This window comes from Otolemur garnettii, unplaced genomic scaffold, assembly GCF_000181295.1.
Source record: "Otolemur garnettii isolate 467f Iridium unplaced genomic scaffold, OtoGar3 scaffold00001, whole genome shotgun sequence".
In the NCBI taxonomy this organism is placed as follows: Eukaryota; Metazoa; Chordata; class Mammalia; order Primates; family Galagidae; genus Otolemur; species Otolemur garnettii.
This window is the reverse complement of record NW_003852396.1, coordinates 25,069,685-25,087,498: the sequence shown is the minus strand read 5'-3', so window position 1 is coordinate 25,087,498 and position 17,814 is coordinate 25,069,685. Positions and strand designations below refer to the sequence as shown.

General features: G+C 39.3%; 1 protein-coding gene across 3 annotated transcripts in view; it reads right to left on the bottom strand.

The window, feature by feature from the left end:
- The window catches only part of PAK1 (p21 (RAC1) activated kinase 1), a 182,530-nt gene that overhangs the window by 34,471 nt on the left and 130,245 nt on the right, over positions 1-17,814 (bottom strand). For all 3 annotated transcript variants that reach the window (XM_023511940.1, XM_023511930.1, XM_003780873.3), the window contains exons 5-8: positions 15,966-16,003; positions 7,590-7,706; positions 2,693-2,867; positions 575-638 (exon numbers count right to left, since the gene is read on the bottom strand). In XM_023511940.1, the coding sequence (XP_023367708.1) occupies positions 575-638; positions 2,693-2,867; positions 7,590-7,706; positions 15,966-16,003 (394 nt within the window). The remainder of the gene's footprint in view (positions 1-574; positions 639-2,692; positions 2,868-7,589; positions 7,707-15,965; positions 16,004-17,814) is intronic.

Here is a 17,814-nt window from a genome sequence, read left to right as displayed (position 1 = left end):
CCGCCAAACAATGATGGCTGCAACCAAAAAATAGCTGGCTGTTGTGGCGGGCACCTGTAGTCCCAGCTACTTGGGAGGCAGAGGCAGGAGACTCATTTGAGACCAGGAGTTGGAGGTTGCTGTGAGTTGTGATGCCACGGTACTCTACCCAGGGGGACAGCTTGAGGCTGTCTCAAAAAAAGAAAAAAAGAAAAGAAAACAGGTCCCATCACACTAGCAGAAGGTCTTCCATTTTATATTAGTAATAGTAGGCCTCAGCACTAGGACAAACAGTGCTCATCTGGAAAGGCAGAGTTATGGTTTGTGAAGATAGTTTTATGCTAAGAAAATAAATGGTTTTCTCACTGTTACTGCAGTGATATTTTTAGTAACACTGTTAGCTAATGGCGCATCTCTCATATTAAGCATAATTCTGGCAAATCTGAAGTCGGCCTAACATAACACCTCCAACTGGGTGAGGAGTGAGGTACAGAAAGAACAAGGTTTATGAGAGGCAAAACAAAAGCACAAGCACATATGCCAGCACACATAATTTTAAGTTGTTTCTCCAGAGAGGGAAAATGCCCCTACTAACCCTTGTCCAATCTTCTCAAACCGTGTATATTTCTTCTTAGGATCGCCCACACTCACTATGCTCCCTTTGAAAGAAACAGAGATCATGAATCATTTTTACACAGATCAAGACACAAAGCAGGTCCTATGTTCTCCCAACCCCTGGAGCTGGTAAGGATTAAAGAACTACCGCCAATCCTCAAAAAGCCCTTAGCTCCCCACCCCCACAAGTCCCAACCAAAACTTTTATCTCCAGGACTGTTTTTATTTATAGTAATCTATTCCATTTCTACTCCTAAAAGCCTTTAATTCATTTTTTAATTAATTCAGTCAATAAACATTTACTCATTTACTATGTACCAAGGTATATTTGAATGTTAGGAATAAATAGATAGATGAGACACAGTTAAGATAGTCCCTGCTTTTAAGGAGCTCAATCTCCTGGGGTATACAGAGAAGCAAGCATTAAAATTCCATGAAAATATAACTGCTATTATAAATGGCAAAGGGATACAGAAGGCACAAAAAACAGACTGCAAAGGCTTCAGAAATGTGATACCCAGGCTGATCTTTTTACAAAATAAGTAGAGGTCAGCCAGAGAGAGAAAATAGAGAAGTTTACATAGGGAATACGTCAAGTGCAAAGACACAGAGGCATACCTGTGTAAAACCCACAGAGAGCTCATTGGGTTTTATAAACTTGTATTCTAGAGATGGAGAAACTGAGACCCTCAGAAGGGAAGATACTTCCCCAAGGTCACACAGCAAACTAGTATCAGAGCTAAGATTAGGAGTTTGATTTTTAGTTTCTCATCTGATGTGCATTCCATTAATACTAATCACTAGGATTTGGAACCTCTCAAATATATTACTTCACCTGATTTATAAGTGAGACAAATGTTAACACCCCTATTTAAAAGACAGGAAAAAGGAGCCCCAGAATAATAGCAGGAAATTGCTCCAAACACAGTGGCAACTTCAACCCAAGTGTCCTAACTCCCAAGCCAGTCTGCTTTTCATAATTCTAAATATTATAGTAAAAAAAAGTCTGATTTAGGGAATGAGACAACATACAGGAATAATTAGATGACTAGGTGACCAGGTGATTGGCTTTTCTTAATCATTTTATGAGGGTTGCAGAAAAGGGCAAATTTTAAGAGTGAATTTTTTTTTAATTTAAATAAGAATTATCAGGAAGACATAGAGAGCTGCTTAACTAAAGAACCAGAAACCCTGGCTTCAGAAAGCAATGCCAGTTTGCAGACATGGCCAGATCAGTCTTAACAAATCCTTTTTAAAAGTAAGTAGAATACAGCAAATAAATTAAAGTCCTTGTCAAATGATTTTTCCAAGCCTATAGATCAACCTTTCTTTTAATATTAATTCTTTTGCAGTTTACTGAAACACAGAAGCAAGTTCTGCTTGCTAGAAGAAAGTAAGATGGAAATTTCCACCTGACAGCAAGAGGCAGCCTGCTTTACTTGCAGAACAAAAGCTTGTGTTCTAATCTCAGCTCTGTCACTTTCTAGGTGTGTGATTTGGGGAAAGGCATTTAGCCTCCCTTAAATACCTGCAAAAACATAGCTTGTCTTCACAGGGTTAAAAAGGGAATTAAGTGAAAAAATAACTTAAGATATTTTGTCATTTGGTAGATAGCAGACATTCATGAAATGTTTGGTTTCCCTTCCCTCTTTTCCTACAACCAAGATGGCAGGTCTGTCTTCTCCTAGGTCGATGGCAAATATCAATAACCAACCACAGTACTCTTTCCCATAAGGTATAGACAAGACTTCAATCTTTCTCAACACAGCATTCTAGGCTATTCACTAGATTAAAACTACTTGTCATCTCTGTAACTCACACCTAGGAGTGAGGGGTGACCTGCTCTGGAAGTGAACTATCCACACTTTCTCCCATAACATCCCCATCTTGCCGTGGCATCCAACCAGGGCTGAGAGACAAGGAAGGGAGATGCAGGGGTCGGGTGAGGAGAAGCACAGTATGTGGCTAAGCTACCAAACATGGCCAAACAACCAGCCAGCCAGCCACATGGACCAAGCCTGGGACCAGGATTATTAGTTATAACAGCAGAATTTTAACACTGAGCAAAGAAAGGTTCAGAAAACTACAAAGTCCTTACGTAATTTCTCCAAAATCTCTTCATCAGACATTTTAGGCTTCTTCTTCTGCTTCTCAGTATTCCTGGTCAAAGCATCTGGCGGAGTGGTGTTATTCTCAGTAGGTGAAATGGGAGATGTAGCCGCATCTCGAGTTGGAATGACAGGAATTGGTTCAATCACGGATCGTGTGTATACCTGCATTATTGGTGCAAAATTTTGGCAAGGCCAGACTTTGTTAGAATAGGGTAACTTTTCCTTGATACGGAGTTAAAACACCCACAGAACAAATTCCAATAAACTAATCCTTTCTCCTATGTCATAACTTATATTACACCTCTTTTGTGCCTAAGTCTAGCCTTCCTGGGTAAAACGGCATTCTTTGCTCTCACTGTACACACAAGGGTAAGAGTCTCAGCACTAAAGATATTCAACAGAAGCTAGACTACTATGAAAAGAAATTGCTTAAAGAAAATTCAGCTGGGCTTAGTTGCTCATGCTTATAATCACAGCACTTTAGGATGTCAAGGCAGGATGATCACTTGAGGCTAGAAGTTTTGAGACCAGCCTGGACAATATAGTAAGATCCTATCACTACAAAAAATAAGAAAAATTAGCCAAGTGTGGTAGTGTATGCCTGTAATCACAACTACTCAAGAGACGGAGGCATTAGGATCACTTGAGCCTAGGAGTTCAAGGTTACAGTGAGCTAGGATTCCATCACTGCACTTCAGGCTGGGTGACAGGTGTGGAGGGAGTGCGGGGGGTGGAGAGGAGAGGGAAAGAAAGAAAATTCTATCATTAGATGGGAATCCCCTTCATCTGTAACACTATGCTGAAAGAAATATCCTATAGCACTTTGCACTGCTAAATACAACACTTAACATTATCTTCTATGTATTATCTCTTTAAAATCCAAATGCTTGCAAAGAAGGAACTTCTCTTTTCAGTACAGTGTGGTTATTTAGAACACAGACTCTGGAACCTGACTGCCTGGACTTAAATTCCAACTCTTGTTTTTACCCTCTGTGTGACTTTGGGCAAGTCGCTTTACTTCTCTGTGCCAGGACTGCAGTTTCCTCATCTATAAAATAGTAATACTAATACCTTTCTTATGGGGTTGTCACAGGAATAAATTAACATGTGTGAAATAATTAGAATCATGACAAAGCAAATTTAAAGCCCTCAAATTTTAGCTTTCAAAAATGGCAAAATTCTGGGAGGCACCTATGGCTCAGTAGGTCGGGTGCCAGTTCCATATACTGAGGTTGTTGATTTCAAACCCAGCCCCAGCCAAACTGCAACAAAAATAGCCGGGTGTTGTGGGCACCTATAATGCCAGTTACTCGTGAGGCTGAGGCAAGAGAATTGCCTAAGCCCCAGAGTTGGAGGTTGCTGTGAGCCATAACGCCACAGCACTCTACGGAGGGTAACAGAGTGAAACTCTGTCTCAAAAAAAAAAAAAAAAAAATATATATATATATAAATGGCAAAATTCTTACTCATTTATCTATGTAACAAACATTTACTGAGAATCTACTCCTTGCCTCACCCCCTCACCCTGTACTCTCTTATGAAGGAGATGACAAAGTTATAAATATAAGCAGAAAGAGATAAATGTTACAGGAGCCTATATATTCTATAAGGACAGGGAATATGTGCCATTCATCCCTGAGTTCCTTGCCTAACGGAACATCCACTTGCCTAATGGAAAACCAAGCATTCTTGCCTTTTTATGCATTCTATAGAAAAATTAAATATTTGATGCAATCAATCAATGAGATCCTTTAGCTGGATCTTTTACAGACTTTTACAATTAATAGGATCATTTATTTATCTATGATGATCATTTATGATGCAGGGCTTGATTTGTTTTTCCTTTTTTTTTTTTTTTGACAGAGTCTCACTTTGTCGCCCTTGGTAGAGTGCTGTGGCATCACAGCTCACAGCAACCTCCAGCTCCTGAGCTTAAGCAATTCTCTTGCCTCTGCCTCCCAAGTAGCTGGGACCACAGGCACCCGCCACAACGCCTGGCTATTTTTTGTCGCATTTCAGTGGGGGTCATTTTCGAACCCGCCACCCTTGGTATATAGGGCCAGTGCCCTACTCACTGAGCCACAGGCGCTGCCCCTGATGCAGGGCTTGAATCCATGCCTCCACAGGGACTGAGTCCTAAACCCTGCACCCTGACTCGACCCTACTACCGTCTGATTAGACAGGCTTTAATAGGTAGAAATGAAAGTTCTTTCCCTGTAGTCAGGACAGCAATGAGTCAAGACACTGAGATCACAGACTATGGTTTCCTTCTTGACAACACTAGCATAATGATTTCCTAATTTTCTTGTCTTGTACATGTAGACAAACTACATCCTAGGCACCTAAATGTGTACTGCCATGTTTTTTCCTCCTCTGCTTCTCCTGAGATGGCTCTTTGAAGACAGAAACCTTGCCTTTTCCTTCTCCAATAGTCTTCCGAGGCTCCCAGCATAGGCCTGCACACATAAAAATACCACTGGGCTATGGAGGGAGACAACCTGGAATTAGGATTAATTCCCTGCTTTCAAATCTTAGCTCTTTTGCTTACTAAGGAGACTGGGTAGATCAATTCACAACCCACCCCCCGTCCCCCACAATCACAGCTGCCTTTTCTATAAATTGGCAGTAACAATTTTTTTTTAGAAAGAAATGCTAGTAAGATCAAACTTATCAATTCATCCATTCATTCAATATTTACTGCCCTCTGAACCTGCCAAGCAATATGTTAAGCCCTGGACATGTGTGTGTGTGTGTGTGCGTGCATATATGGATTTCCTCTACTTTGGGGAAGTTTACGCTTTAGTGGGGGAAAATGTTTTAAATGAACATGCTTACAAACTGGAAAAGGCCACATCGGTGGGAGATATTTTGACAGCTCTTCAGTTTTAAAGCCTATTTTTTTTCTTAAGGTAACTTTGTGGCCCACAGAAAAGATAATTCCATAGATTCTGTTTATAAGTTCTCGTCCTAAGAGGTCACCTATTTCCTGTGAATTTCCTTCACAGAACCTCCGGTGTCATTCAACCAAACCAACTGCTGCTTGAATACCTTCCTGAGTGCTCTATTCCAGAAGCAGCCTTTTATTATTGGGGGGAAGAGGGGCATTATCACAGAGTTTAAGTCCCAGATGGTTTTTTTTTCCTTTTGTTTTTAGAAATTGATATTTATTTTCTGTTAACCTTATTCCTATCTTGCTTAAGAGCTTGTGGAAGAACAGCTGAAGGCCACTCAGTGGTTGTTCCTACCCATTCAGTGGCCTAAGCACTGGGAGCTGCAGACCAGTCTCCATGGTAGGTTGGGCATGCCTATCTTTAGTGTGGACCTGCTGAATAGGTGACCTGAGAGGGCACCTGCAGCCTTCAGAGCAGTCTGCAACCTCACACTGAGTAGCAGTAAACTCAGGCGCTGGAGCAGTCCATTCACCCCGAAACTCCTCCCCGGTCATAGCCCCCACAATGACAGGCTGCTTTTCCTTTTCAATCTCTTCAGGGTCTCTGTCGAATTAAAGATTAGGCAGGACCTCCCACAGGTGTTCCCAAGAGATGGTGCCACACATACAAAGAATTTCCCAGCCAGGATACACCACATCAGACCACTGAAGGAGCTCTGTTGTTGCTGCATGAGATGGTGATGTCCACATAACACAGAGGAAAATTTATACTGCACAGAGCAATGGTAGGCAGGTAACGTAAGATGCTTCTGAAAGAGGCGCTGGTGGTCAGTATCCACCAGAAGACATAGCTCCTGGAATGCTGCCTGGATCAGGTTAGTAAAGGTTCTGGGAGTGAAGCAGCCAGCACAAAGAGTGGCTTCAGTGAAGGCAGCACACTTCTCACAGCTCGCTGGCCAGGATTCCTATAGGATGTGACGCTGACATCTGCAGGGATTTCAATGGCAGTAATGGCACAAGCTGCCAGCAGAATCTTCTCCTAGGTCCTCTTCAGATTTATGATGTAGATGTCATCACTTTCCTTTTGTAGACGTGCTGCTCCATTTGGAAGTCAAGGTTGGGGCCACCTAAGCAGGTTCCTGCTGCAAGGAATTTAGGACATCCTCCTTCATTTGCAGGCTATCAAGAGCTCCAGACATTGTGAAAGTTTCCCTTTAAGTTACACCAGGAATCCAGAAGAATGCCTTATGGGCCCCTCTCTGAGTAGCACAGAAAGACCGAGATGGTTCTCCAATAGGAAGTTTTCATCATAATAAAAAGCCTACACGAAGGAATGCTAGTAGAGTATCACCTGATAGTAGGTCAGTGCTTACTGAAGCTAAACCAAGTAAAAGTCATAGGGACTACTTGATTTTTCAAAGCGAGGGTAGAGACTGTGGCTATTCTGAGATGCAGGAACCCCAAACCAAGTTAAAGAGAAATCACTGCCAATATCCAGCATCAAAATGTACTCCTGATATCCAGCATATTAATAGCACTAATGTATTTATAAATTCTCCTGGGTCTTTCAGAACCATCAATGATGCTCTAAGAAGCTGAACACTGCACATTTAACAGAGAAGAAAAGATCTGCAGCAAGACAATTTGTGGCCTCCCAGGAGACTAGAATAATTTATGTTAGTCCTGCACTAAGTAATATCAATTCTGTGTATCTTCCTGTTCTATCTTTAGAGAACAGGCTAAGTATATCAAGCTGGACTGGTATAAACATCAATTACCTAGGACACTTTGGGACTATCTGCAAACCAATGATAAATACACAATTTCATGTCTTTAATCATACAGACAGTACCTTCAGTCAGGGTGGTTTAGAGATTTCCCTGGTTCTCTAAGGACTCCTGTCAGAATGCTGAAACTTCTAGGCCTCAATACCAACCCCTTCCTCTCCCTCCTCACTCAAATAAACCAAAAAGTTTGGGTCCCCAAAGACTCACAGATTTTGTGTGCTCTGGACGTGGTGCAATCACTGGAGGTGGGGTAGCATCATCATCATCATCTTCATCTTCTGAAACTGGTGGCACTGCAGGGGTCTCAGACACAGTCTTCACATTCTGTGCAGGGAAGAAAAGCCAGATTCACCTGGTCTAGCTGCCATGGAACTTAGGCTATCAGGATCACCCATCCCCCAGAAGAAACCCACATTGGCCTCCACGCTTTCCACCTTTGTGCAGCTGGTCTCAGGAACTCCGGCTGCTCCCCTTGCTTCTTTAGGCCATCATACTCACTTGGTCCCTTGGGTATCACCCTGCCCTGTGGAATAAGGCAGCCCGCTTACAGTTTCTCTTCCTGCCTTCCTTTAATTCAAGTTCTGAAGACAAGCTTATAGATCCTTTTCATTCTGTGAATTTTACTCACAGAATTCTACTCTCCACACTGAACAGATAAGAAAGTATAAAATGTAGGGGAATGATCAAAAGTTTTGGGATTTTTCAAAATACATCTTTATCATCTCCTTCCTTATAACTGCACATGGAAGTCGGAACAGGCTTTTCTGACCACCTTTTTCCTCTCTTTACCAAAACCTCCTGGACCTATTACGCCATCAGGAACTCTCACCTCAATCTGAAGACACAGAACATCAGGATCCCCTTATCAAAAGAGGACAATGAGTTTCTCCCCAGACTGGATGCTATTTCACTAAGCTGCTGCCTGGCCTTAGAATGGAACTTACCAGTACCACTGATTAGGTCTGCTTATTCTCTGTAGCAACCTTATTTTCCCATGCAGGTTTTAGGTGAAGTCCAGGCAAAAATACCATACTATCACTGTTTACCACACAGAACCAAGAGACAAAACAGCTATAAAACATGAGAATCTAATGGAATCATTTGAGTGGCAGAGGACCAGAGAGGCAATAAGGGATCTTTTAATATACACTGATACAATTCAATAGTTTCAGATATTTTCAGAGCGCCTACTTTATGCTCAATAGGATATTGTGATGGATACTGTTGATATAAAGGTACAAAAATAAAAAAGATGGTCATGTGGGAGCAGGGCACAATAAGAGAAAATGTACCTAACAAATGCAATTAGTGTAACCCAATTCTTTGTACCCTCAATGAATTCCAAACAAAATAATAATAATAATAATTTTTTTAAAAAAAGATAGTCATGTCCTGAAGAGTCTCTGTCTTTTGTAGTAGACAAAGGGTGAATTCTCCTCCTGCCAGCCACGTGGGGCTCCTCAGAGAGGAGTGCCAAAAGTCAGAATGACACAGCATAGATGAAGAACTAAGGAATACTAGAGCTACTGAGTGTGGGAGTCTGGCTTTACCATATTTGACATCCTAAGGTAAGGAAAACTGGCAGTCTCACAGATTCTAACAAGACCTCCAGCACAGGGTATAACTTAAAAACCGACAGTGCCAGGCATCTGTAAGCAGTTGTGGTGACCACAGGCAATGAATCTATCCTCTTGGTATGAAGTTTCATCACTTGAGGAATGTGAAGAAAGAGAAGTGGTATAATTTGAGGGGTGACCTTAAGTCACTTTCAGTTTCAAAATCCAATAGTGGTTCTTTCCTTGTGGTCAGAGCATGTATTTTGACATTTTTCTGCTGTAATTTCTCTTCTCCCCACTATTCTACTCAACAAAATTTAACTAGAATTATAAAATGGAGATAAAATTGACTCAGCAAACTTCAGCATAGAGCTCTGGGGCTCCCCTGATGTATACTATAAACACTGGGTTTGTTTGTTTTCCAAAACTCTGTACAGAAGGGGATTTCATCACTTTCTTCAGTAACACATTCTGCTTTCTATAGGTTATAGCTTTGGGCAATGGTACTAATACCTGTCAGAGTCAGGAGATCTAGGTTGTTGCTCAGAGTTTAGTTCTTAGCCCTACATCCCTGAACAAAGCTACACCAAAGCTAAGCCTCATGTTTCCCATCCATAAAATGGGGATAATGACTGTCCCTCTCCACCTACCTCAGAAGGCCACTAGGAGGATGAAAAGAAGTAATATGGGTATAAAAACACTGAAAATGGTAAAAAGCTAGGAAGATGTAAGTCAAAATGTGCATTTGAAAGAATGAGGATGTACTTTCACAATAAAAATACAAGAAATATCAAAGTGAAATGTCAGAGATATAGGCCAGGCATGGTGGCACATGCCTGTAATTCTAGCACTTTGGGAGGCTAAGGCAGGTGGACTACTTAAGCTCAGGGGTTCAAGACCAGCCTGAATAAGAGCAAGACCTCATCTCTACTAAAAATAGAAAATATAGTCAGGCGTGGTAGTGGGGCACCTGTAGTCCCAGCTACTCAGGAGGCTGAGGCAAGAGGATCTTTTGAACCCAAGAGGTTGAGGCTGCTGTGAGCTATGACACCACAGCACTCTACCAAGGGTGATGAAGTGAGTGAGACTCTGTCTCAAAAAGAAGAAAAATTATAAGCAGACTGCCAGGTATGGCAGAGAGAAGAGACTGGCAAATCCTCTTCCCACAAAGCAATTACAAATCTGGACAAAACTGACAAAAACCATTTCAGTACTCTGAAAATCCAACAAAGACACACAAAATACTGAGAAGCATGTAAGATGGTTAAACTCCCTAACTTCAGGTAATAGCAGTGGGAGCTCTGATATTCTGGATGTTTCTACTGTTTGGGTCATGAATAATATAGTTGTGAACATTCATGTAAAAGGTTTTGTGTGGATGTGTGTTTTCATATTTCTTGGGTATAGACCTAGGGAGTAGAATTGCTGGATCATATGGTAACTTTACATTTAACTTTCTGAAGAACTACCAGACTTCTTTTCAAATGTAAGCACCATTTTACATTCCTATCAGCAATTATGAAGGTTCTAATTTTTCTGCACATTTTTGCCTATACCTACTACTGTCTGTCTTTTAATTATAGCCATTTAGTGGGTATCTCATTGCGGTTTTATTTAGATTTCCTAATGGGCAATGATGCTGAGCATCTTCTCATGTGCTTTTGCCCATTCGTGTATCTTCTTTGGAGAAACGTCTTTCCTGTTGTTGATCTATAATTTAACTCCACCATGGTCAAATAATATATTTTGTGTGATTTCACTCTTTTTAAATTTATTAAGGTATGTTTTACATCCTAGCATATAGTTTATTTTGGAGAACGGTCCATGTGTGCTTTAAAAGAATGGCTACTCCGCAGACATTGGTTGGAATGTTTTGTATATGTGTATTAGTAATGTCAATGATTAGTAATGATTGACAGTGGTGTTCAAGTCTTCTATATCTTTGCTCAATTTCATTTGAGTTCAGTTAATCATTGACAGCTACTTATTATAAGGCTTCTAATCCTATTGACTTTTTAATCCAATACTTAGATAAAAATGACACTTTTAACTAAATAGTCTTAATCATCATAAAACACAGAGATAATTATCATTACTATCTGGTGTTAGCCTCTCAGATGATCTGTGGGTGCTAAATCTTGATCTTCTCATGTCCAAACCTATCTTCATTTTTACCTTATGCTTTAATGCTAGTTTGATTAGATATAAAAATCTTGGACATAAGTAACTTTCCTCATATCTCCAGAAAATATTACTCCTTTGTCCACTATTATTAATGAGAAGTCTGATGCTAATGTTCCTTTGGACATAAGCCACATGTTCTCTTTGGAAGTGTTAAAGACTTTTCTCTTTGTCCTATGTCTCTTCTCAATTATCTGACTTGGTTAGTAACAGGTCTTTCAGGCTGAGCACAGTGGCTCACACCTGTAATCCTAGCACTCTGGGAGGCTGAGGCAGGTGGATCGCTTGAGCTCAGGAACAAGAGTGAGAGACCCTGTCTCTACTAAAAATAGAAAACTAACCAGGCTTCATGGTGGGCTCCTTAGTCCCAGCTACTTGGGAGGCTGAGACAAGAACGATCCCTTGAGTCCAGGAGTTTGAGGTTGCTGTGAGCTATGAGACCATGCACTCTACCCAGGTTGACAGAGTGAGACTCTGTCTGAAGGAAAAAAAGAAAGAAAGAAAATAGGCCTTTAATTTGAAGACTCATTCCTTTCTTTAGCTAGGGGATTTTTCTTCTATTATTTCTTTGACTATTTTTTCAACCCAATTCTTCTCAAATCTTCATGACTAACTCTCTTGTCCCTTATTCTCAAATTTTCCATTTTGTATACTTTATATCATTAATTCTCTCTTTGCTTATATGCATTTATTCTTTAATCCTTGGGAATATATTTCTTATCATATGTTTAATTATAAGAACACTCCTTTATCCTGACTGCTTTAATAGCACGGTATTTTTGTGAATGCAACATCTATAAAACCTCTCTGAACATAACAGACTTTTTAAAAAATTTTCCTTCCTGAATTATCTATTTCCTCCAGACGTAGTTTTATTTCTTTATCTTGGTCCTTCTCTTAATGCTTTGTTTCTCTCAAACGTCTGGCATCACTGGCTAGCCATTCATATTTATAAGTGAAGGACTAGATTAGAGTATGCAGTTAACATGGGTTTTTCCTATACTTAGTAAGTGTGTTTCTCCACTATCCTTTCTGAAGGGATATAGTCTGTGAGTTATGGAGAGGTGGAGAGGTGGCAAGTGTTACTTTGGGGTATGTAGATATGGAAAAGCATGTAAAGATATTTTTCCTTCCAGTTATCAAAATTACAGAAATTTACTCTTGGGATGGAGAACTTTAATCTCTGTTCTTCCACTACAGAGCTACTTTTCCTTTCCTCTCTTCTTTGTATCTGTGGTACAATTTTAGAGTTAGGTTCTGCTCTGCTCCTCTCTCAGGTCCTTATATCCACATCAGGAGCTTTCCTTAGAAAATCATCTGGTTTTAGCTTAGAATCAAAGACACTTGCAGCCTTTTGCTCATTGTAATATGGAGGTTGCTCTTGCTGTTTCAAATGTAGAATTTAATTGATTTAACTCTGAAGCTGACCCACAACACCTTCCTGTTTCTTTCATATAGTCTTTGAGCCCATTTTCTCTGGAGCTACTTTTCTCTTCCTCAGTGTTTTTTCTTACTTTAAGCTATGCCTTCCCCACTCTGATAATCTGACCTTCTATGCTTTCTGTCTTTCATGAATTCTTCACGATGGTTGATTTGTAGCATGTTTTTTCTTTGGGTTTTTTTTTTTTTTTGCTTTAGAGCGCTAGGTGTATTTTAATTTTATTTTTAAATGTATCTTTGTTGAAATTAAGAAATTTGGGATAATAAGAGAGATTGGCACATGAATTCAGTCAACTATCCTGATCCAATTTCTAAGATGGTAAAATCCAATCTTTCTAAGATGGTAGTTTGGGCACTGCATATCCAACAATCTTCTAGTTAAAATACTCCTTTCACTCTAGTACAAAGTCCAAGTTCTCTGGCTTGACATACTGGATTCTTAAAAACCTAACTTTTTTCATGCTGTCCCTCAGACAGTAAAGCACTGCTTTTTTCTCTGTCTGGTATCATTATCTGTGTTTACCTGACACTGTATTACAATCCTTTTTTATGTCTTCTAATTCATCACTAATCAAGAGCAAAGATATTCCTAGTCTTTGACTCCTCAGCACCCAAACAGCCTATCACATGGTAGGTGTTCATTTTATAAATCAGAATCAGGCATTGAAATGCCATAGGATCTTAGAGGCAGATCTCAGACCAACAAGCCACAGATAATGGAATTTAAGAGCTAACAGGGACTATAAAGATCACGTTTGTTATATGAACAAAACGTTAGGGCCCTGCCACTCTATAAACTTCTCTGTACTACCAGGCAGAATAAATCACTCCATCAAATATGACCCACTGTACATTATTCATACATGTCTTGGAGCCCTTATCACTCCGGTCTGTCTAGATTTTTTTCTCAAGGACTAAAATGACACATTCATTTTTGTGTCACCTATACTCTGGTACAAACAAGGTGCTAAGGGAGATATTTATGGTCTGAGTAAATAAATGAATGTTTATACTTGTTTCTACCACTAACTCACTCAAGGGTACAGGCCAGTCATTTCATCTTTCTCAGTATCAATTTCTAATTTATATTAAGGAAGACAACTGTGATTATTTCTCACAAACTAAGTAGAATGATCTGTGGGAAACCAATTGAAAAACAATGACATGGTACCACAATACAAACCACATCTTCCATGTTAACTAGTAAGAAAATTTAGAGCACTGAGCTACAGGGACAAATGTTCTGAATCAGGGGAGAAAAATGTCCTTCACAGCCTGAATGGTTTTAATTGTAGATACTAACCAGTACAAGCTTTTACCAAGCAGGTGTTATCCTCTCTGCCATATGGCATGAACCCCAGGGCTCTTCCTCCTCAGTAACAAATAACACAGCTCTGGCTTTTCTGTAGTCACCTTTATAAGACCTCTGGTGACACCCTTCTCGGTTCCCTGCCACAGTGAAAAATTCTGAACTGGTTCTAGTTACGAATCTTTAGGGAAGTCTGTTTTTCTACCTATTAGATGGGAGTGATATCACTTCCTACCCTACAGGGTAACTGTAAAGACTAATTATGCTAACACATGTGAAGTTCTGGACACAGCCCATATAAGGCACTCAATGATGACTGCCACTCTTCCTACAAAAGTATAAAGACATCGAGCCACAACCCGCAACTCAGCTTTGTTTAGGCCTTTTCTTCAATAATTTACTATCCATAGATTTTATGTTTGCAAGTTCTTCCCCATTCTTTAATCTCATCTCCTCCATATGATGAAAGGCAATGTGAATCAGGGGAAAGTAGTGCAGATTGGGAATCAGATGGCTGTGGCCATCAACCCTTCTCTATTTCAGTTTTATCATCTATAAAACAAGGATAATAACCTACTTAAAACAGATAAATGAATATAAGTGAATAAGAAGCATCCAGTATACTGCAAGGCACTGAACATATGAACATTATTTTATAACTAAAGAGAGTAAAAGAGACTCAGAGTAAACCAATCGTCACTGCTAGAGGCATGAAGTATTTTAAAGGTGACTCAGTATTATATCAGAACTTACTACTCCCCTGCTTAAAATTCCTTAAGCTTCTCATCACCTTTAAGATAAAGTCAAACTCCTACATGATCTGGCCTGCTTGCCACACACCTTAACTCCCTTCACACTTCACATTCCAGTCGTATCAAACTGCCTGCAGTGCCGTACACAGGCAGGAGCCTCTTGTCCATGCACATGCTTCTCTCTTTCTGTATGGATTATAGAAGTATTTCATCTTTCCTTAACTCTTGCCCTAGATAACTAATTCATTCAGCTCAGAATTTATCATCAGGAAGCTTTCTCTGATACATCCAGCCTTTCATTCAGCCAATGTTTACCAAATACCAGAACCTGCCAGATGCCAAGAACATAGCAATTAACAAGCCAGACACGGTCCCTGCCTCATGACATTTAGCTTGCTGTACTGTAACTGTGCCTTCACATCCCCCACAAGACTGGGGAATCCTTAGGTGTTGGCACAGTATCTGATCATCTTTGTATTGCTACTTTCCACACAGGACCTGGCGTAAAGCATGGGCTGTTATAAATATTTAGTAAATCAATATGGTACAACCACTTTTGTAAAAGAGACATAAGACATAAGGGAAAAAAAGCAATATTCTTACATATATGTCACATTTTACTATTTATAAACAATATCAAATATATCAACATCTCTTTCATCCTCCTAATTTCCCTGGAAAACACAGAAGGACATTTAAGATCACCCAGTTTTATTTCCCACTCAATTCTTCAATGATTCGTATATTGTCCCTATGAATGGATAGATCATTCACTACAATTTCACTACAGAATAAAGGCCCTTAAATGAACAGAATCTGCTCCTTTCAACAATTAGTCCTAATCTTGGTTCTGTGGACCCTATAGACCAAAGAGAGGGAATTTTCTTCTAAATTTAGGTTTGTGAAGACATGTCCAGGTAAAGCAGATTATATCATCCTCATTTTACTGATGAAGATACTGAAGCTCAGAAGGGCAAACTGCTTTTCCCAAGGTTTAAAGCTACAAATTTAAAATCTGAGCTTAAAAACCACATCTTCTGGTTCCTAGGTTAGAATTTCTAGAATATCATATAACTATGATATATCCATAAACATTTCTTAAATGATATGTTCATAAATAATTTCTTAAATTATTAAGATAAAAGAATTTCTAGAACATTTAATCTGGAAGAGATATCTACTATTTATTAAATCCAATTCTTTTAGTGGATGGATAAGAATTCTGAGGCCCAGGGTAGGAGAGTGAACAATATGAGTGCCTCTTATCTCAGGCTCTGCCTCAACAATGCTCATAACCTTCATCTCCATATCTGCCCATATCAGAACACAGGAAATAAAGACTTACCAAAGTATTGGAAGAATTATATTCCTCGGTTGACTTATCTGCAAAGGAAGAAAGTCAAGAGACTTAGTCAATAAACAATTATGATTAATCCTTTCTTGACAGTTAACAAAGTTATTTGATCAAGCACTAGCCAAGTTCAGAGAATAATAGCTTGACTGGTACTATGGGCTAGGCACAATATAAATATCATTTCCTTTAATCCTCACTATGGCTCTGAGTACTATTATTATATCCACTTAGATAAATTTGGAAACTGAAGTTCAGAGAAGTAGTGTATTGCTTAGTGGTAAGGCACTGTTCCGAGAAACGTGTTGTCAGGTGATTTTGTCACTCTGTGAACATCATACATAGAGTGCACTTACACACACCTAGATGGTTAGAGCCTACAACATATCCAGGCTATAGGGTAGCACCTAGACTACAAACCTGTATAACATGTTACTATCCTAAAAACTGTTGGCAACTGTAACACAATGGTAAATATTTTTGTATCTAAAACATATAGTAAAAACATAGTATCTAATATAAAAAAGGGTACCTCTATATAGGGTACTTACCAAAATAGGAGTTTGCAGGACTAGAATTTGCTCTGGGTGAGTGAGTGATGAGTAAATGTAAAACCTTCTACCATTATTATACATTACTATAGACTTTATACATAGGTCACTATGAAAGTTTTGAGACAGACTGTGTTATGGTCCATGATTCTACTTCTAAGAAACACAGTCAACAGCATCTTTTCTGGTTCATTCCTGCAAATCTTAACTTGCTCAGCTTATTGGTGTTACTGGGAGGGTGTCATTTGTTTCCATCCATAGAATTTTATATTTCTTTTCTTCCCCCAGGGGACCTAGGTTAATGTGATAATGCAGATTTTATGTTTCTTGATTTTTGTGATATCTCAAAACTTTCATAATGACCGATGTAAACACTGTACACTTAGGCTACACTAAATTTGTTTAAAAATTAAGTAATTTGCTATAATGTCATGACAGCTATGACATCACTAGGTGATAGGAACTGATAATCTTATGAGACCACCATCATATATGTAACCTGTTGTTGCAGACCACAACTATAACTTGCCCAGGGTATATAAACAAGTTAAAGAGAGGAATTGATATTTGAATTCTGGTGTAATTCTAAATACTATGCTAGAACTGTATCCACATCATCAGCCACATCATCATCAGGCTCCAATAGCCAAAAAAATTTCATGTGTTCTAAAAGAAAGGGAAAAGTCCACAGCACCATCCTGAGCCACCATGCCAAATCACAACCACCCTAAACCTACAGCTTTCTAGTATATATTCATGTCTATTCCCCACAAGAACATAAGGACTAAAGTTTAGGAAAAGAGAGGTGTTAATCCTATCAAGTCTAATTAAAGGCAGGGTCTTTTTTTCTTAGACTTAAGCTCCCTCGATGAAGCTTGATCATATTTTATTGATTCGGAGAAGTATAGTCTCAAACCTCATATGAATTATGTGATTCTTATGATGGCTTTGGGGGTTTGGTAAGACAAGTACTGTTATCTCCATTTTATAGACTCAAAGAAATTAATTAGGCTCAGAGAAATTAATGACATACCCAAGGTGACTTAGCTGATATATGATAGGAATGTTTTAAACTTGGGCTAAGTCTAAAGACTAAGTTTTAAACTTTCAACTTGTGAAGAAGCATAGTATCAAGTCTAATTAAAGGCAGGGTCTTCTTTTCTTAGACGTAAGCTCCCTCAATGAAGCTTGAATCATATTTAATTGATTCTGAGAAGTATATTTTTTCCACATTAACATCTCTGAAACAGAAATGGGTCTTACCATCAAAGGCATTTCATATTTCATGGTTT